The 20,488-nt window shown below is 36.7% G+C and overlaps 4 protein-coding genes across 6 annotated transcripts in view; 2 read left to right on the top strand and 2 right to left on the bottom strand.

Moving 5' to 3' along the window:
* The first annotated feature begins 269 nt into the window (after nucleotides 1–269).
* Cpsf5 (cleavage and polyadenylation specificity factor subunit 5) lies at nucleotides 270–4,653 on the top strand. The gene is made up of 6 exons (XM_031970202.2): nucleotides 270–494; nucleotides 2,564–2,764; nucleotides 2,849–2,912; nucleotides 3,795–3,960; nucleotides 4,032–4,146; nucleotides 4,224–4,653. The coding sequence occupies exons 1-6, from the start codon at nucleotides 376–378 to the stop codon at nucleotides 4,243–4,245; spliced, it is 687 nt and encodes a 228-aa protein (XP_031826062.1). The 5' UTR covers nucleotides 270–375; the 3' UTR covers nucleotides 4,246–4,653.
* A 283-nt stretch (nucleotides 4,654–4,936) lies between these two features.
* LOC116424255 (uncharacterized) lies at nucleotides 4,937–6,018 on the top strand. The gene is made up of 2 exons (XM_031970407.2): nucleotides 4,937–5,106; nucleotides 5,207–6,018. The coding sequence occupies exons 1-2, from the start codon at nucleotides 5,056–5,058 to the stop codon at nucleotides 5,471–5,473; spliced, it is 318 nt and encodes a 105-aa protein (XP_031826267.1). The 5' UTR covers nucleotides 4,937–5,055; the 3' UTR covers nucleotides 5,474–6,018.
* LOC116424254 (pyrimidodiazepine synthase) lies at nucleotides 5,749–7,545 on the bottom strand. The gene is made up of 5 exons (XM_031970405.2): nucleotides 7,226–7,545; nucleotides 7,049–7,154; nucleotides 6,627–6,870; nucleotides 6,328–6,549; nucleotides 5,749–6,244 (listed from the first exon to the last, which is right to left on the bottom strand). The coding sequence occupies exons 1-5, from the start codon at nucleotides 7,248–7,250 to the stop codon at nucleotides 6,116–6,118; spliced, it is 726 nt and encodes a 241-aa protein (XP_031826265.1). The 5' UTR covers nucleotides 7,251–7,545; the 3' UTR covers nucleotides 5,749–6,115.
* Nucleotides 7,546–7,692: 147 nt separating this feature from the next.
* Nucleotides 7,693–20,488, bottom strand: part of Ets65A (DNA-binding protein D-ETS-3) — a 79,977-nt gene continuing 67,181 nt past the window's right edge. For 2 of the 3 annotated variants that reach the window (XM_076369242.1, XM_076369240.1), the window contains exons 5-7: nucleotides 17,643–17,880; nucleotides 8,761–15,312; nucleotides 7,693–8,566 (exon numbers count right to left, since the gene is read on the bottom strand). In XM_076369242.1, coding sequence (XP_076225357.1) covers nucleotides 14,976–15,312; nucleotides 17,643–17,880 — 575 coding nt within the window. In that variant the 3' untranslated portion in view covers nucleotides 7,693–8,566; nucleotides 8,761–14,975. The remainder of the gene's footprint in view (nucleotides 8,567–8,760; nucleotides 15,313–17,642; nucleotides 17,881–20,488) is intronic. The other variant, XM_076369241.1, reaches the window with a different exon arrangement.

Genomic DNA, 20,488 nt, shown 5'->3' on the forward strand with positions numbered 1-20,488 from the left:
ATTTACAATGTTTATAAGAATTACAAAATTTATATTTATAATATTAGTACAAGCCTTATATAGGTTTATATAGGTTTATTGTAGATAGAAAATATGGCTTTCTAAATACTTTTTTGTACAAATCTATAATAAATAAGTTTTTTACACTGTACGACAATTTCCACTAATTTTAAGAATTTACAATTAGGGAATAGAGCGTCATCTGTAGATGGCGTGTATTGTCACTGTTGGTAGTGTGTATTATACTATATCGTCTACCATCTGGCAACACTGTGTAGTTCGCAAACAGTGTCGTAGTATAGGAAGGTAGGAAGTTGTTCGGTTGCGCGGGCAGACGTTGGATCGTTGAGTTTGCTGAGCGTAACGAAGAGAAAAATGGCGATGGCAACAACTCAAGTTAAAGGAAGTGGATGGCCGAGGAGAGCAAGTAATAGTTCGTTCGAAGGGAAAGTGGTACAGAACCAGTCTGTAACTATCAACAGGACAGTTAATTTGTAAGTGATAATCAATATGTGATTTAATTACATTATTTTTTAGAGTTAATGTTTTGACTGCCTCTCCTGTAGAACACAACTATGGCCGGTTAAGAGACGCTAGCAATTAAACTTATGTTCCTAACACCTTTCAATGCATCTTACATGGTACAACCATGAGACGGCTGTTCACCTTTTTGTTAAGTAACTATGGAAATTTTAAGCACCATCTGAATCGAATTTCTACAATAATAATTCGATTTAATGATTTATCTTCACGCGCCATAATACGACATAACCAACTGTTTTATTGTTTGAATATTTCGATTAATGTATATGTTCATATTCTCATATATACATATATATAAATATATATGTATACCATTTGTTGAATAAAAACCATTAACGTTTGCTTAAAATTTCCAAATATAGGTAAAAATTATACCCTCTGTGCTCCATTTATATGGAGTATGTTATATTTGAACTATACTAAGTTCTGATTATTAAGAATCTAAAGAAAATTTAATTTCTATTATAACGTTACATTTGTACGTACTCAGTATTAATGAATTTATGAAAGCAATAGCCACTGTGTATTAAGCACATTGGCCACTTTTATACATTGAATGTATATTTGCGTGCAAAATACTTTTTGTTATTTCTCATAATCATCGTAATAGCTGTTAAACAGTGACTGTTATTTTGTAATGCGTATGTACTTAAATTATCACTGTTCATTACTTTTACTTGTACGATATAAATTACTTTCATGCCCATGTAAAACGAGAAATGTACAAAATAATTATGCAAGTCACATTGTTGCGTTCTAAGAATTATGCAACCTGTAATTCTTCTAATTAAAACTGTTTGTATTTTTTTTATTCATAAATTGGCTATTCATAGATCATGTAAAATGAAACTTCCAATATGAAATATTTTGTATTTACACTATTGTGGATGTATTTGTCTCATGCTAGATAGTTCATAATTGTGTCTTATTTTTAAATCTAAGAAAACATACACATAATTGTCAGAAAAGGTTTTAACCAATTTTTTATGAAATGGAAATTGATCGTTTTAAAGCTGATATGAAGACTTGATATAAAAAGATATACATCACACTTTGGGATTTACATCCTGTATTCATGCGACATTTGTAATGTTTCATATATGCAATTGAAGAATGTAACCGATACACTATGTACCTATGAAAACATTACAAAATATTTTCTTAATTTGTGTGGTGTAATGAATCAACAATATAGATATAAGAAAATTAACAAAGTATTTACATTTTGGCATGCAAATATTTATGATTGCGTAGCAATAAAAATATCAGAATTTACTATTGATATAGAGTATGCAAAATGTATTGTGTTTTATTATCACATTACATGTGTGGAAAAAAAATGATTAAACTATAATATAATAGCAATATAAACATAAGTATTAAGTACTTTAAAAGGAAATGATATAAACATGTTTGGTTAAACAAGCTTATGGCTAATGTAACATGTAATACTATAAGTACTACACTAATGTGTATATATCAGTTTCAATTGATATTTTGTACTATACTGTTAAGTAACCACATTGTATGTGGTTTCTATATTAAACTTTTCAATTATTTAAAATGATGTTCCGTTTCACTTGTTATATGATACTTTGTTGAACCTTGTTGAACATTGTATTTATATACAAGCTTTGTAAATCTTACGGGTAAATGTTTTATCAATACCTGTTTACAATTTTATTATGTGTTTTTTATTTAATGTATACACATTTTTACATGTGAAAATTGTCAGATAAAAGCAATTGTTTTTATACTATGAATTTGTATATTGTTCTTCTTGCTTGCATGAGAAATAATATTTTCCTTTTTATATCAAATATGGAAGTTTGTATAAAGTTACTGGGGAGAAAGTTACATGCTCAAAATATCCAATGCATTGTGAGTATCTCCACAATCTTTATGATTATATATTGTATTACTGCTTGTGAAATAGTGTTGAAGAAACTGGATTTAGTTACTGAAGGATTATGTTAAACATATAAGAACCTAACACAAAAATACAACTCATTTATCATAGATATCCTTTGACAAACTATACATTTGGAACAAAAGAGCCACTCTTCGAGAAAGATCCATCTGTACCAGTAAGGTTTCAGCGCATGAGAGATGAATTTGACAAAATTGGAATGAGGCGCAGTGTAGAAGGAGTCTTACTGGTACACGAACACGGATTACCACACGTCCTCCTTCTACAATTAGGAACAACATTCTTCAAGTTGTAAGTTGTATTATTCTTTCAAGTATAGTATTCTTTGAACCTTTATTGGTATATGATAATTTTTTTATTTCCTTTTTTTTTTAGACCTGGTGGAGAACTAAATGCAGGAGAAGACGAGGTAGAGGGCCTAAAACGGCTCCTTACAGAGGTAACAGTTAGCACGACGCCTAATGCTACCTTACGAGGTAGCTAGGAGTGGCATTTTGATATGTTAGATTGTAACACTGTTTATCAACCTACTATACCAATCCTAAAAATGTTTGTAGAACTTATGTAACCGGGCCTGTAGCTCAAAATAGGGACTTTTTAATTTATTACATTAGGATTTATACTTTAGTGTGCTGCATGCCCGGACACTTCAATGTTCGTAGTCATAAAAAAATTGTAACTTATTACTTTATATAAGAATCATGGTTAGCTAAGAACATTGTTCTTATTTCGCTCGTTGTAGGTGTTAGTCCAAACGTAAATGACGCAAACCACGAAGATTGTAATATTATATCAAGAAGACTGTATTGTACAAATTGTTATTAACTTTTTGTTGTGATCCGTGAAAAGAATAATGAAAGGAAAAATTGTAAGGAATTATACATAGTTCTAAAAATTCTTGGTGATACGTTATTAATTGAAACATGCACGACTATGACTTCCTTGTGTTATCAATAGGTAGTTCTCAAGTTTTTATGCATTTCACAAGTTTCTTATTAAAATAACGCATTTATGTACAACAGCTGTTTCATTCAATTAGGTATCTGTAAGCAAAAAAAGTTGAAAGTATTTTAGAAAATACTTTTAGCTTATATTACTGATATACAAAAGTAACAGGAACATATTAGGGAATCGTTAATGAGGTTAAATGTTAACAAACTGAATAATATTATGCAGATATTTTAAATATATAATAAAATTGTGTAACCATGTTCTTAGTGGACTGAACGAAGAAGGATGTATTTTAAACGCGTATATCAGACATTTATGAAGTGTAACATAATAAAGGTAATATATACTTTAATTTTTAATTATTTTTTAGACATTCGGACGTCAAGATGGAGTCAAACAAGAATGGGTAATAGAAGATACCATTGGGAACTGGTGGAGACCTAACTTTGAACCACCTCAGTATCCTTATATACCACCACATATCACCAAACCAAAGGAACATAAAAAGTTGTTCCTCGTTCAGTTACAAGAAAAAGGTAATTATTACATTTGAAAATATTTTCCTTTAATAACAAATTTATTGATTAGCAATATAAATTTCTTTCAGCTTTATTCGCAGTACCAAAAAATTATAAACTAGTCGCCGCACCATTATTCGAATTGTATGATAATTCGCAAGGTTACGGACCTATCATTTCGTCTTTACCACAGTCACTTTGCAGGTAATTAAAACGTACTGTACTATTTATGTAATGGATATATTACTTTTTCCTAAATTACACTATATTTTTGATTTCAGATTTAATTTTATCTATATGTGAAAGAGAAAGTAACATAAGTGAGAAAGTGAAGTAATTTTATTTAAGTTAACAGAAACTACTATAAATACATGTATGTATGAGATGACGAATGAAACGGCAAAAAAAGACTTCTGTTCTATGTATAATATGACGTGCACTAAAAATTAAATCATTTTTTAAGTAGTACTTATACAATTCATTCGCACTTTTAATCTCTAATCCTTGTATTTACGTCATTTTTCCACTGTATGCTTACCGATAGCACGATTAAATCAACATTTACTCTAAGATGTATATATATATATTGTTAAACCTTATCGTTTATATGTATAATTGTGAAACGTTTTAACTTTATGTTATGAATTCTATCAAAAAAAGTATTGAATTTATTATACATATAATTTTATGACAAATGTAATTTTGTAAAACCATAATATAATTCATAAAATTAAAATCTTATTGAAATTAAATTTGATATTAACAAAAAATGTTTATGTCAATTAATAGAAACTTCCCGTTGATAATCCTTTTCTCAGTAGTTGTTATCAAGACTAAATTATAATTGGGAAATTATATTGTTAACATTCGTTTGTTCAACAATTAAATGTAATAGTGAATAAATAATGTTTTATTTCATTCTCCTAATGCAAGAATGAAATGTGCATCCATTAAAGGAAAGGGGTATTAAATATTTGTTATCTTTACATATGAAGTTTGGATCGCCATTTTGTATTTGCCACCGCTCAAGAAGACACATGTATTTGACACTGTGAAACGTCAATGCGTTTATTTGAAATGTTATTAGATTTTTTTATTTAATGTAACAAAAAGATGTCGAAATACTCAGAAATAGATATGGAAGCAGAATCAATTATGAGGAAGGTACATATAAAAATTGTATTTTAACCGTTTTTTTATCCGACATATAAATGATCTTAACCTTTCTTTATTGTTTTCACCGCATTAATTTCATATGCTTCAGATGCAAAAAGTGGAGGATGCTTTGCAAGATTCTTTGCATAGGGTTCATATACTTGAAAACAGATTGAAAACAAAATTGTTGACAATGGAAAATCGTGAACGGCTAGAGACTGAGCTTGAAGAAGTTAAGGAGGTACTTAAGAGGAATGAAGAAAAATTGTTAAGCTTAAGAAAGCAGAACAGAAAGACTTACATGGTAGCAGCGAGCATGGTTTTTGCATGTTTTTTACTTTATGGATTATATTTAATGATTTATGGAAAATTATAATTTTTTACTGCATATTTCTAGAAATTTTGTATTAATGTGTATAATATTAAAATTTTATTAAATAAGTAATATAAATATGTATTAATAATTCTATGCTCATTGACTGCCATAAAAACAAAGGAGTCTATAAGAATAGGGTTTGGCATTCTTTTGGATCAAACATTTTTTATGTAATATCTGTCACTATGCAATTATAGTTATTTAATAATTATATTGCACTTTATTATAGTTTTGAAGGTTTGGCTTGAAAAGGAAGAAAATTAATGATGCAACACTTTTATTAATTACATTTTGCAAACATTTATTAGAATTTAATGTCTTAGATTTAATGGAACAGTTTTATATATTAGATTTACAGCTGAGTAACACGGTGCTATATTTCATTAAGTAACAATATAATTTTTTATAATGAAAATAATATATTTTTTTCATTTTTCATATAAGTATAGTCTTTTTATTATAAAGCATAATAGTAATTGCATTAAAGATAAAGAAAAAAATGCATTCTTTATGTTAGTCTTGTAAAGAACATTTCTGTAAATAAATGAATGTTACCTATTAGACTATTACCAACATTATAGTTACTGTTTTTCTTTGAATACAATATTGTGTATTCCTAATACAAGTATTGATATTATTAAATTAAGCAGTAACTAAATCATATTGCGGTGTTCCAGCAAGGCGACTTTGCATGTATTTAGCATGCACTTCAGTATCTAAGTAACTATTTTTTACTGCTGCATTTTCTTTCATAGCAGATCTCCATTCCAACTGAAATTGTAAATAAATGTGTTTGTAATTATGTATTATTTATACATAGCAACTTTATACCAGTCTATTGAAATAAAACATACCAGTCTTTTGAAACGATCTTGAGGTATAACATATTGTTCTCCACGTAAAACTCTAATCATATCTGACCTTTCCCACCATGGCCAAATCATGAAATCCAACATTCCAGGAGAATTTCCACCATAGAAAGCTGTTCCTCTCTTTGCAAGTTCTTTTTCAAACCGTTCTAGACCAGCTAGTGCCTCCTCAAAGACGTCACATCCTACACTTGTATTCAAATACAACTAAAATAAATGAATTTTTATTATATGTTATGAAAAATGATACAAACATTAATATATATGTATTAATATATATGTACTTTATATATAATACTTATAACAGAATTGAATTTGTCAATCAATAATTTATCCTTAGCTTTTGCTAGAGGATCACGTGGATAAAGTTTATTTTGTGGATATGCTTCATCCAAATATTCAGCAATTATAAGACTCTCGTATAATGTTTCCCCTCCATCTAATTCTATACAAGGAACTTTACCATAAGGACTTTTTTCCAGTAACCAATCAGGTTTATTTGTCAAATTAATATAAACAACATCATACCTGTGATTATATGATATAAAATTGAAATATAATATTTATTTATATAATATGGAAAATAAATATGATTAGTAATTAGTCATACAAGCTAAAATAAATATGAAACGTGCATTAAGGATTTACTTTTACATATAATGAAAGGAACATAATTGGAGTTTGATTTTTAGATTAAATTACATACGGTATCTGTTTCGCATCAAGTACTAAATGAATTCTTTGTGCGTACGGACAAAATCGCATGCTATATAACCGTATTTTTCCAGGTATTGTAGGTGGAGCAACAGATCCTGAAAGACAGTTTTATTACGATTATTCTGTATTAACATTAATTTCGAATTTCATAAGGATAAGATCTTACCGATAGACAAATGTTTTGAACTCATTGTGTTTGATTTGTTGATTGAAAATTTGTCGAAGATTCCTTAGAAGTGCGTAATTTTCCTTTCACTCCGAATGATATGTTACTTTCCTTGTAACCCACACTAATAAGTGATGCTGTTTATCGAGGACTTGAGACGCAGATTATTAATCGTTAATCGTCTCTCTAGAACTGGCATATATATTTTTATCCCAGCTATAAAACGTTCTCAAAGTCATTGGAATGTAATTCAAATTTAAATCTTTAATACGAGCTAACGATATTTCGTGTTTTTCCACAATGGAAAATTTTCTATTAGACACATTTGAAAGTTAAACATTATTTTTCATACATGCTAACACTTGAGAAAGAAATGTCTAATGTTTAGTGCAAAACTTTCAGTGCCGTATACCTAGGAATATTTTGTGTTTATATGTTTGACTTAAAAGACTAGACAGTACCGCTATCTTGGTTATCATTTTTGGAAATTTTGAAACATACGCACAAGTGCTGTCATGTAAGTGTTTTTTACTAAATTTGATATTGTTTCTATCATTTTATTTTGTTTAACTAATTTAAAATTTATATTAAAGGTGTATTATTTCTGAAGCAGTTATCGATATGAAATTGAAAACATTTATTAAATTTTCGCGGCGAATGAAAAACCTAGTCTATGAGTGATTGTTGTACGACATTGAACTTTGGTACGTACATTCATTTTCTCAATTACATCTAAATTGTTACTTAAATAATTATGACCTATTAATAAGCAGCGATACGTATATCTGCATTTGTATTCAATATATTTCAAATACTTGAATGCTGAAAATAAATATGGATTCTTGACTTCCAATAATCTTAGTAATTGTATACACAGTTAAAAGATGGCGGTACTAGAATAATTAAATTAGGAAAGAATTCTTGATATTAAATTATTTATCTATTGAAGTATGAAAAAATATTTCATTCTTATGGTAGATAATTTCATAAATTGATTTATGTACCGTTTGTGCCAGCAAAAACATATACTCAAGGTAAAGTTTGTCCATTAATACATACTCGTAGAACTCAAGAACTTTTAGGAGTAGCCATTATTCACAATGTACAAGTTCCATTGTTTTTTTAAATTATGTTTATATTACAATTATTTATAAATATTATTGTTTTATGTAATCCGAATTACTAAAACAAAAAATTAAATTAATATAAACAGAAAATTAATAACTTATCGAGGTGAATATTTTGAAGTAAGCGATACTCCATTGCCCACGTGACCGGAAGATCAAACATGTCCTCCATGATGTATTCTTTCCTTGAACACTATTTCCCAAACATTTAGCCCTGAAATGTTTATTAAAGAAAAGCTTATTAAAAGAAAAGAAGTACAATTTTTTCATAAATTACGGTGAAAAAATAAACAAATTAAATTTCAAGCCACATCTATGATTACTTCAGTCACCTCTTTCCATTTGCAATCTTCCCTGATATCTCGCCCAGATTCCATTAAAGAATAATAATGATTTAAAAAAGCGTACCTCAAGGGCTCGAAATATTGTTCCTGAATGAGATCTTCCAGTGTCTATGTAACAAGCGAAGAAAAAACGAAACGATGTCGGGTATGGTGGCAATCTTTTCTAATTACCGCCGACTATCATCGAAAAAAAAGGCTTCCTTATCCTCCGTTGTCCATGAGCCGCACGATTTTACTTTCCCCAATGAAACACCGAGAAGGAGGTTAAAGCGTCAATTGGCGGGTGCCACTCGCCCCGCTCGCCTCTGATGATCAAGACCTAGACTACTATCCGGTGGTAATAATCGTACACACGGAGAGGATCAGTCGGCCGGTTGGCCTGGTAGCTAAGTGGTAGCGGCGAAGGACACGTGTAGGTGGAGACAAGGTAACGGGAACGGGGGGTGAACTAGGGGATGGAAGGTAGTCGAAGAGGGCTAGGAAGTCGGGTCGAACGTGGGAGAGGCAGAGGGAATGAAGGGGGTGAACAGCCTTGGTGGAGGACGAGGAGGAACGGCGCGAGCGCTGATTGGTAGCAGAATCGATTAGCCGAGCCGGGCTAAACCTTCGGCACCGCGTCGGCTTCGGCGACGCCACGAATTTCCCGAATGGGGGTTTCCCGTTGGGGCGGGCCCGAATCCAGGGAATACCTCGGCGTTCTCCATGGCAACCCGACCAATTCGCCAACCGCCGACAACCGAGGCTGACCTACCCGTGTGTTGCTTATTTTTCCTACGTCTCCCTCTCGCTCTACCCTGCGTCCCACCACCTGTGCACTTTTTTCCCCTTTCCTCTATTCCAACCCCTCCAGAGGAGTCCCTCATCCTCGTCCCGTAGGCGGCATCCCTTTGTCGTTGCCGCTCCTTTCCCCTTTGTTTCCTATTTTTCTGGGTTTCGTTTACGCTGCTGCGGCGGGCGACGGGGAACCAGGTATTTCACCAGACTTTCACCTCTTCCTCCGCGGAGTGACTTCCCCGCACAAAGCTCGAGCGGTCGCGCGCGCGCGTTAGCGAGGACCAGCGTGTTACGCAATCTCTCCGTGTGCAGACGGTGCCACAGACACCAGAGAGATACACAGAGAGGAGCCACATTGATTTTGCCGACGACTGATACAACCCCGTCGGCACGTTTAATTAGAACATGGCGACTTTAATACAAGCGCACGACAACAAGAACAACAACAGCGCCCCTTCCCCCGCACCCCTACTCGCCCGACCGACTGCTGTGTCCCTTCAACGTCCACGCGTCCCTTGATCCTTTCCGTATCGTTTCTTTTCTTTTTTTTCCATTCCTTTCCCCCCGGTTTCTCTGCGATGATGGCGGTTGTCGGCACAGTCTTCCCGACCTCCGACCGAAACTCCTCTTCACCGATTCGAAGGGGTCGCTTATCTACCTAGCCTAACGCGGTCTATACTAGTGCCAAACAACCCGTCGTCCGCTCTTTCTCTCTCTCTCTTTCTCTCGCTCGCTCGCTCGCTCTCTCGATCTCGTTCTCTCGTACCACTCATCCGTCATTGTCATCGTCATCATCATCTTTATTATTATTATCATTCTCGTACAGGTTTCGAAAATCACGCCCGTTCGTGCTCACACGCGCACCACACGACACACACGTACCATTTTGCATTCACGCGCACAGATTATCGATCTCGTTCGATCGCGCACACGTTAATACATTCTCGCGCTATGACTATGTCCTCTACACGCCTACGCTACACATGAAAACACCCTATCTACATTAGAGCCCCTCGACGCTCCACGAAACCAGCTTGGAAAATGAGGCTCGGACGGGCTTAGCTTCGCTCGGCGTTGGCCTGGCCGCGCGTTGAACTGGTATTTCGAACGGCTGCATATCATAGATACACTGCTCGGTTTGAAAATATTTTGATCGACGCTGCCTTCCTTCTTCTAAATGAAGGTCGTTCAAGTTTCTTTTTAACTTGACATCTCGTTAACCCTTTAACCACCGCTGTTGTAGTCCATCGCCTGTTGTTTGTAGTTTACAGACACAAGATGCTCTATTGATCATTTACAAATGTGTCCAACAAAACATCATTTTAACCCCTTGCCTTCTAGTATCGATTCAGATTCATAAAGCTTCCAAACTGAGTTTAGATCTAGATATTGTCCGTCTTTTTTTAACCGAAATGAAACATTATCTTTTTCTAATTAACTTATTAGTAGTTAAAATAAACATAAGTCTGCAGTAAACATAGAATTTCACATTCTTCTACCTAATCATTAAGAACAAAGTATCTTCGGAAAACCACAAATGAAATATTGAAGCAAGTGGTCAATCTGCGTAAAAGAGTTAGCGAGCATCCTGATAACCTCTCCAAAAAATGTTCTCAATTATTCAAATATTTTTCGATCAATTCTCAAAATCCTCCAGAATATCGTTTATAAACGACCACCGCCGGTTCCGCCATTCCCGGTCGAACGTCCGTCGGTGGATGATTCCGGGGAACGCCCGACGGGCCTGTTACGCTAATCGTTAGAGTAATTCTAGGGATGCTTTTTTGGGGGTCTTACGAATGGTATGATACAGTATACGACTTAAGGAGTTACGCTTCTTCGACAGAGGTACACCTTTTCGCGCGGCGGGCTGGGTCGCCATTCGGCTGGCCCGGTGGACGGGGATTTCCTGGCCGTCCGGCATCTCCTGGTGACCCTGTCCCACCGTTTCTTCCCACATAGATAGAGCGACCGCATCACTCGCGGCTGATCGACGATGAACGACGGTGAGAACGCGGCTACGGGGATCTTACGCTCGGCTTTTGATATGACTCGATGTTGTACTTTTGGAATTTCGATTGATGTGATACAGGTTTCGCGTTCGGATAGGCGATCGGTCGATTCTCCCGGGTAGAGGAAGTCGCATAGCCTCCCGTATCCGAAAGTGCGCGAAAACTTTGATAATCGAAGATTCTATAAACTGCAAATGTAGCGTTTCTCAGCAAGTAATGCTGTTTTATTAACTTATTTTATTTTTCAATAATAAATTCATAGAAGTTTTAGAAAGTCTACTACATCTACATTTACAAGGTATTTTTTTCTGAATCGTGTAAATGATCTTTTTTATTGGAAAGGCTACTTTCGAAAATCGCGGGACAGATTAATATGGTGATACACTGCCATTTCTGGAATTTATAGAGGTGTGATTTTCCTTTGTTTTATCGTGAGAAGTGTATTAGTTGTTCATGGGTACACTGTATTTTTGTAGATAGATTGAAGAAGGGTTGCAATATCTCAAAGTATAAAAAGGATATTCATATATGCAAATTTTAATTACTGGATTTCTGAGACGAATGCTTACATGTTTTTATTAGTTTGGATACGGAAGGCTCTACTCCACTTGCCAAGCGCTTTTTTCGCTATTAGTAATAAGTTCTCCCACAAATTCGTACTCGTCAATCTTTAAATCATAATTTAAGTGAATCTTGTCAGTACTAAACATTGATGAAGAAACTCTTTTCTGGGACCACTTGCTACTACAGCGGCGTTGTACTCTGATTTGTTTATTCATAATGAGAGTCAACTTAAAAACATAATATACATAAAACTACTATGGCATGAACTTATAGGAACATTTAATGCCTCCAAATCCTTCGAATTATGCTTCTAATTGCAGTTGTTTTATTGAACCATTCTAAACAATTCTTTGTCCTCTCATAAAACTTCATAAACTGTATAAATATCCAAAATTCTAAGCAACTAATTAAAATACAGTAAGAAATATATAAATTTCGATTTTTATTAACGAACGGTTAGTTTTTAGTATTAACGAAAAGAAAAGTCGTGAAGGATACTTCGACCGTCGCTAATCCGAAACGAAAAGCGTTCACTGGTCCGTGGACCACCCAATAATGGTAAAAATTTCGTTGGTCGCTGGTAATTGAGTCAGGTTGCTACGACCGAACCACTAAATCTCGAAAATTCGTTGTAAAATCATACTTGTCCGGTTGGTCAGAGTGTTACAAGTCACAAGGGTCGTAGAAGAAACCTCTCCCTCCCTTCCCGAAATAAAAAATAGGGTACCAATGCGAGCGCGCGTCCCTTGAACGTGCGCCAACCTCGAGAAGCATGCCTCGCGATGATTTTTTCTCTCTTTCGTTTTCCTTTTCTTTTTTCTTCGTTTTTTTTCTTTGTTTACGAACGGTGATATGCGGTTCCTCTATCTATACATCGTTATGTAACAAATAAGTTAAAAGAGTTTATAATACACGCATTACTCTTGGCCCGAATCGAACATGGCGCACATTTCATCGATGACGGAGGTGTCGTGGCATCGCTGTGTCTTGTTTTCAACGCTTTCCGTGACCGTTGTTGTATTACCTTTTTTCAAATTGATCAATTATATTGGTATTTTAAACTTAAATTTTCACTTTGTTTAAAGAAAATATTGTTACTTTAAAATTTGGAACCTCTAATATTTGTAAAATGAATCAAATCAAATTTATGTCAGAAAGATAAACGTTTGTTTTCCACATTTGTACATATTATGAACACGTTGTTTGTACATGTAACGAAATAATATTGAAAATTGCTCTCATGTTCAGTAAATAAGGTGATTCAATTAATATACCAATTTTTCATATTTTCTTGCTGATTTCGGGGATGAAACACCAGTCGCGAAAGCATCATCTAGTCCTTCGAATCGAGTCTATCACGAATTGATTCTGAATGGACACCTTCGATACCTTTTTGTTCGTTCATCGATTAGTTGACACGTAAAATGTGCATGCTCGATTCCATCCAGTCGGAAATGCCGGCGTTGCTTTACGGAAGCCGCCGGTTTGTTATTCCCGCACAGGACGACGTTCCCTTGGACAGGATCATTCTCGGCACACGATTTATCCTGGAGTTTATAATTCAGTATTGCGAACTTCGAAGATTTGGTAATCTTGTTACTTCAAAGGAACGAATAAAATCAATTGTTCATTTATTATGCATTGTAGGCTCCACAATCTTAGATAAAATTTATAAGATAACGAAATTAAAAAATTCGAAAAAGGTATTAAATTTTCCATAAGATTGCGAAACAAACTAAAAATGAAACTAAAGAATTTTAAATTCTACGATACGAACTTAATCCTATTATTAGTCTCGAACCAAGAATAAATCGATTGTCGAGAATTTACCTGCGAACGTGCGACCCTGCACTTACGTAATCCATTATATTGTATGTACAACGTTCTTACAATAATTCGAGCGCACCGTCGGCCGTGAACAAGGATGTTTCCGGTACAGTCTCCACGCGTGATCGTAAATTTCATGAGTGTACGTTATTTTCATTGAACAATGATCGAAGATACATTCTCCAATCCGTCTGCTTTTTGACTATGTTCATTCAATAATTCCGAGTCACGAATTTACGTTCATGAAGTAATATTTGAGTCATGCGAATTGAATTGAATAGATCCCTCGTTCTTATACAATTATTCTCTTCGATTTCTCTGATTGAACAACGATAGAAAATGACTTGGCATTTAAACGAAACAGAAAATGTATATTATAAAAGACGTAGTAAATGAATAACTGGAAGCACTTACACATCTCCGTTGTTCATATAAATAAAAAAAGGCAATAAGAAAGAAAGTCGATTGTTCGATAGCAGCCCTAGAAAGTAAAAATAGATGAAGGAAACCCACGTTATAATATTCCTTCTAAACGACATTTTTGTATTTCCTCCTCGTTTCCTTCATTTTAAAACTCTATACCCCAAACAATTAAAAAGTAATGGGAGAACTATAAAATTTGTTTACGATCCTTTTAAATCAAACTTCTGTACACCTAGCATCGCCGATGAGCTTCCAAATTACTTGAAACTGATAACAAAATGTAGACCGATGTCAAATCAAAACATTCAATTACCTAAGTAACTAAACAACACCGTAACGTAAAACGATGATACCAAATTCCGAATAATTATTTCAAATATCATTCCAATACCTCTTGTCACGAAAGAATAAGCTATATCATACAAAACGCTAAAAATTTTTGTGCGTTGGTAAATATGTTAAGAAAGAAAAGAGGAAAATGTCCATCCAAGCTGCGTACCATAGTTCTTTCATCGTTGGTAGTCGCCGGCGTTAAACGAACGACGCGGAGACGGTATAAACGCAGGCCGACGGTACACGTCGGACCGGTCGGGTGGTCCCCGAACAGGCCCTCTTAATTCTCTCGGTAAGAAACTCGTTAACGCGGCGTACCCAGGGCGCCCCAGTGCTCGGCGGTGGGTCATGCGTAGTGGGGGTAGGTGCCCAGATGGGGCGGCACATGACCGGAGGCCGTGTGGTGACCCGCGTACAGGTTCGCGCCGGGGCTCGTCGACCAGTAGCTGGACGCTGACTGGAACAGCCCGCCCGGGACGGAGACCGACACGGAGGCGGCTGGCGGCGGCATCAGGTTCAGCTTCGCATGACCGTAACCAGACATGAACAGCTCGCTCTGGTATTTGTACGCGGCTGGGTCCGCCGCCGCTGGCTGCGTCGCCGCTGCCAATCCCTGGAAGTCAAACTTGTACGCGTACCTCTTCCCGTGCACCTTCGTCATGATGTTCTTGTCATAGTAGTACCTGCAATCAGAGAGGATCATCCTCTTTCTTCTTGCGAATGCCTCGACTGCCTTGGGGTCTTTTAGGTGTGAAATGTGAAGTTAGGTTGGTTGGATGTTTTGAATTTGGGTTCTTTTCTTGATTCTTTGCAAGTTGTTCGATTTATAAGGGATATTGTAATATATACAGTGTTTTATGAAATATAGAAGGTTTTGTGGAGAAATTGGATTGATCAGTGAATGTTATTAAATGATCTGGAATTGAATACAAGTTGGAAGGCTTCAGCTTTCTAAAAAAATAACTATTAAAATAATAATTATAAATTAAAATAATAATTATATTTATTTCATAATAGCTTCTTTAATAGTAAATAGCGCGAATCAGAGGATTTTGAACTATAGTACCTTTAACAATTACATAACGCGAGAGTTGCTTCAACGAGTTCACAAGTTCACACAAAATATCACAAAACTACAAGACTCAAACTCTGTTCAACTAAATCGTTGTTGTTCCGAAGGTTACTAGGTTTCTACGGAACCCAATCGATTCTCCATTCTCAGTCAATTTCGAACCGAAAAGAAGTCTCATTCCAAAATAACAAAGACGTTCCACAAACTTCCAAACCCGCCGAGCAGACACCGCGATCGCCAACAAACAAAGAACACAATCCTATCCCCAATCTGTTCAATAGATGCCACGATCCGCCCCATTATCTTGCTCCGCGAACTTTCTCGGAAAATACTCCGGGTTTAAAAAGGGTCAGAAAATCCGAGTTACCATCGATTTCCTCAGGCTTCCTACTCGGAAACGCGAGGAATAAAAAGCTTCATCGAGCGTTCGCCGGTCATATTTCTACTCCAGATCGCGAGAGTGTGCGTGTGCGCGCGCGCGCGCGCGCGCGCGCGCGTGCGTGCGTGTGTGTGTGTGTGTGTGTGTGTGTGAGAGAGAGAGAGAGAGAGAGAGAGAGAGAGAGAGAGAGAGAGAGAGAGAGAGAGAGAGAGAGAGAGAGAGAGAGAGAGAGAGAGAGAGAGAGAGAGAGAGAGAGAGTCTCGCAGGACTCGGGGGAGGGAAACTGTGCCGTGGCGATCCGTCGGCGATAAAGGTCTCGTTTCGTTCCCGTACTCGAACCAGTGGAACAAACCCTCCCCCTGGACTTTCCTTATTCCCCACCCATCACCATTTCTTTCTTTTTTTCGTCGTTCACCGCCCCGTCATCCCCGCTTTCTGGTTCCGCGTGAGATACGATCGAGCCAGACCGAGCCGCGGACGTGTCCCGCCATAAAAGTCGCGATTTACGAAGGCGGCCGCGCGAAATGGCCGCGGAGCCGTAAAAGCGGCCGCGTCCGGGTATGGGGGTGAGTCTTATTTAATAAATTCTATTTGCCAGCGTCGATAACGACGCCGCTTCCGCCACGACGGAAACGCGCCGAGTTTTTTCGTCCTGGAGTTATACGAGGCCTCCCCCCCGACCGCCCGTTCACGGAAAAACTTCGCGCGACTACTGCACCGCGTTTTCGACTGGGATTGGTTCTGCCGCAGGGTGAGAGGGCTGGCAGCAGGGTGGAGAGGGGGACAGGGTAGAAGGAGAGTCGAGGAGCGAGCAGCCACGTAATATAATCAGTCGATCTGATCGAAAAATAATAGCCGCGTCTGCCGTCGGTCTGACTGTCGGTGATTGAAATTTCTCTCTCCCTCGCCCACCCCCTCTGGTCGCCGTCGTTGCCACCCCTCTATCCTCTCGTTCTCTCTTTCTCTCTCTTCCTCGGTTGGCAGTCGAACGAATTTACTTTCCCTCCGGATCTTCGATACGGACGTTTATCCATTAAATGTTGGCGTTTGATGGATTTCTCCTCTCGCCTTCCTGTTTTTTTCCTGTCGCCCCTTGTTTCTCCTTTTTTTTTAGTTTCTGAGGTTTTAGGGCAGGTACTTCTGGAATGTTACTCGGGTATCGAATATTGAGATCTACTTACTCGATGATCATTTAATGGCCTTTTTAAACCAAACGCTGGAACTGTCGGATTGTCTAATTTCTATTCTTTTCTTTTGCGAAACAGTGTTAAATTTATTTTGTTCTTGTAAAAGGTACGTCTTTTTAATGATTGGTAAGGAGGAAACCTGGAATGGATCGTTTTGAGAGGTTTGATAGTTCTAGCGTTAACAGCTGAGAATTTTAGTAATCATTATTGTTTAGACGATTGCGTGTAGAAATTTTAATAAAAATAACATTCGAGAAATATAAATTTGAAATTTGGTAGTTGTAATGTAGTTAAGAAATTGTACGCTTTCATTGTGTAAGCAATCGGATGAAGCACTGTGGTAGGGTTCAAGGCTGACAGATTCGCGTCACTCACCTCAAAGCCCTGGACAATTTGTCATAATTCATGTTAGGCTTGGACTTCCTTTCGCCCCAGCGTCTCGCCACCTCGTCGGGGTCAGTCAACTTGAACTCCCCGTTGGTTCCTTCCCACGTGATGCACGCTGCGTTACTCGAGTCCGAGAGCAGTTCGAGCAAAAACTGCCAAAGCTGTATCTGACCTGAACCGGAGCTGGCGAGGCGACTGCTCGTCGCTCCGAACATTTGGTATGGATCTAGAAAATCATCAGAAAATCGATCTCGATCAACATTCCCATATTATATTGTAAATCTTCTATTCAACCCTTCGATTCCTGAATATATATTTTAAAGTGCAGTTTCCCGTGAAAATATTATTATCTCTTCAAATATATATAAATTTTCTTGTTTAACCCCTTAATCACTATGATTTCTTTCACAACTACGCTTAACAGAATTATTTTAATATTCATAATTCATTAGAAAAAGAAACAAACTTCACGCTTGTTCTACGTTTACATTTACTTGAGGATTTCTAATAATAGAAAAAAATATTCAATTCGAACCTGAAAGAATTAAGTGAGATTTATATTTGTTAAACTCTATTTGAAATCTTCGTCACGAGTTTGACACGATATCGTAGAGCAAGAGGTTAACTTGATTCGATTTAATTTAGACTACAATAAATCAAGTTTATGAAGTATAAAGTTTAATAACTATTTAACGTGTTCGTATTTAATATATTGGAATTTGTAAGTAAAAAATAAGAATTTACCAAGTATATTTCAAGATGCAAAGGGTTAAATTTTCTTCCTTCGATTATTCTTTCACTCTTTCTATGAATATATCGCACAGTTAATGAATAGTCTCTTCCAACTTTTTATCTTATCTTTAAATCATCATAACCACTAATAAAGCAAATAAAACTCTGTTTCGTCTTACTTTCTCGATTCCCTCCCACAAAATATAAATTTCGCGTAAAACTTCATAGTCTACATATTAGAATAATCTCTAATACAAAGATGCGAATAGGAAACACACCTAAATCGTTAATGTAGACCAATCGCCGTAAAAATCGCTCGGAATCTTTAAGAAACTTCTTATTTTCGGTCGGCGGTAGCAATTTATGTTTAGCTTCGTTCTTATTTCCCTTTAGAGATTGCTCAAAGATTAAATGATGTCAGAGGCACGAAACGGCTCGTGTCTCGTGTGAGTGATGAGCGAGGAAAATGAAAAGGGAACGCGGATTTTTCGCGTAGAAAGAGAGGAACGAACGAGAAACAGGAGAAGCACGAACAAAAAAAAAAACGGAGAAAAAAGAACGAGAAACGAGTTGACGTAAATTTTTATTCCTTGGCTCGAGTCGAATATAATTCTCTCTCTCTGTTTCTCTCCCGCCGCTCTTTGTTTCTCTTCCTTTTCTTTCTATTTTACGCGTTTCCCCTCCCTGACGAGCATATACCTATCCATTACACGGTTGTTTCCCAGTCCTCCCTGTATCGCCCTTTAAAAGCCTTACAATGCGTCATCACCGTCGTTTCGCTACTGCTCAGCCCTGGAGTGCCCTACAGTCGTACAAAAGGATATAATCGCAACCCTACAATAGAATAGAGTTCGTTTGGATCATAATAATTCCAATTGGAAGGAACGAAACGACGGAGTGGTTCAAAGGGCGTGCACGAATGTCTTCCGAGAGTGCCGGGCCGTTGCTTGCGAAACGAAACACACACCACCGACGGATTCGGCGTTTCAACCGCGACTGTTCTAGATTATAGAATACCTTGTACAAGGGTTGAGTTGGCATCGGTGCAACTCCAGACGACGCGAGCTCGATCAGAACGAAATTTTCGACAGTGTTCTTTCATTTTTAATTTTAAATACGCTACCTTTGACGAAGCTGATTTATTTCTATTCCGAATCACGGAAATTTTTCAGCGTTTTCTGGTTTTCAAGTTTATATACGCAATCTTTGACGAAACTTTTTCTATTCCAAATCATGTATTTTTGTACAATTTCATAGTTAGGTGATTAACCAAGTATCGATCTTCAACTGAACTTTAATAATTATGTACACTTGTATGCCATGTGACGATAGAAAAACCAAGAAGTTCCCGAGAATTCTTCTTACCACTCTTCCAAATACTTTTACTTAGAAAAAAATAAAATTCAAGGAATACATATTCCATACTTGTCTAAAGGCCTCCATACACGTTGAAACTTGCAGACAACTTGATACTATAAATGTTACTATTCGATTCTGAAAGAAATGTAGGACCGAAATATAGAACCGAAGAATGACGGATATAGAACTGATATATTTCTGAAAATCCGAAATCGACACCGATATACCGAACAACAGTTATGACCTTATTTGGATTCTCTATTTCACTCAGAACCGATATATGACAGTTTTAAACAGTCATTTTCCGAACTTTTTCAATCCCTGCTTGCAGGTATCGCTACAAGCGATGAGTTCGAGTCTTCCAAAGTTTCATGATGAACGTTGCTTTCAAACAAAATCTGCAAAATGCTTAAATCTGCCGCTCGCAGCGATGCCTGCATCGCCTTTACATGTAAATGGAATGAAACTTGACCGGAAATAGGCGCTAGCATCCGCGAGGAAAGACGTCGGCGGAAACGGGAAGTCGAAGTATCTATAGGGGACAATTTTAACCTCGGATAACTCAAGACGTCCTCGTAAAAATACATTTCCCCGATTATTAGGGGGTTGGGACGGGGGTCAAGGGGCAGCCAGTGAATCGCCGGACCTCAAAGGTCGTTTCGCCCGATGAATCCCCCGAAAACGCGTGGCGGACCGATCGCCTTTCGATCGAACGGTAATTCACTTACAAGTTAATAATGGGA

This window comes from Nomia melanderi, chromosome 7 (assembly GCF_051020985.1).
Source record: "Nomia melanderi isolate GNS246 chromosome 7, iyNomMela1, whole genome shotgun sequence".
Lineage (NCBI taxonomy): Eukaryota > Metazoa > Arthropoda > Insecta > Hymenoptera > Halictidae > Nomia > Nomia melanderi.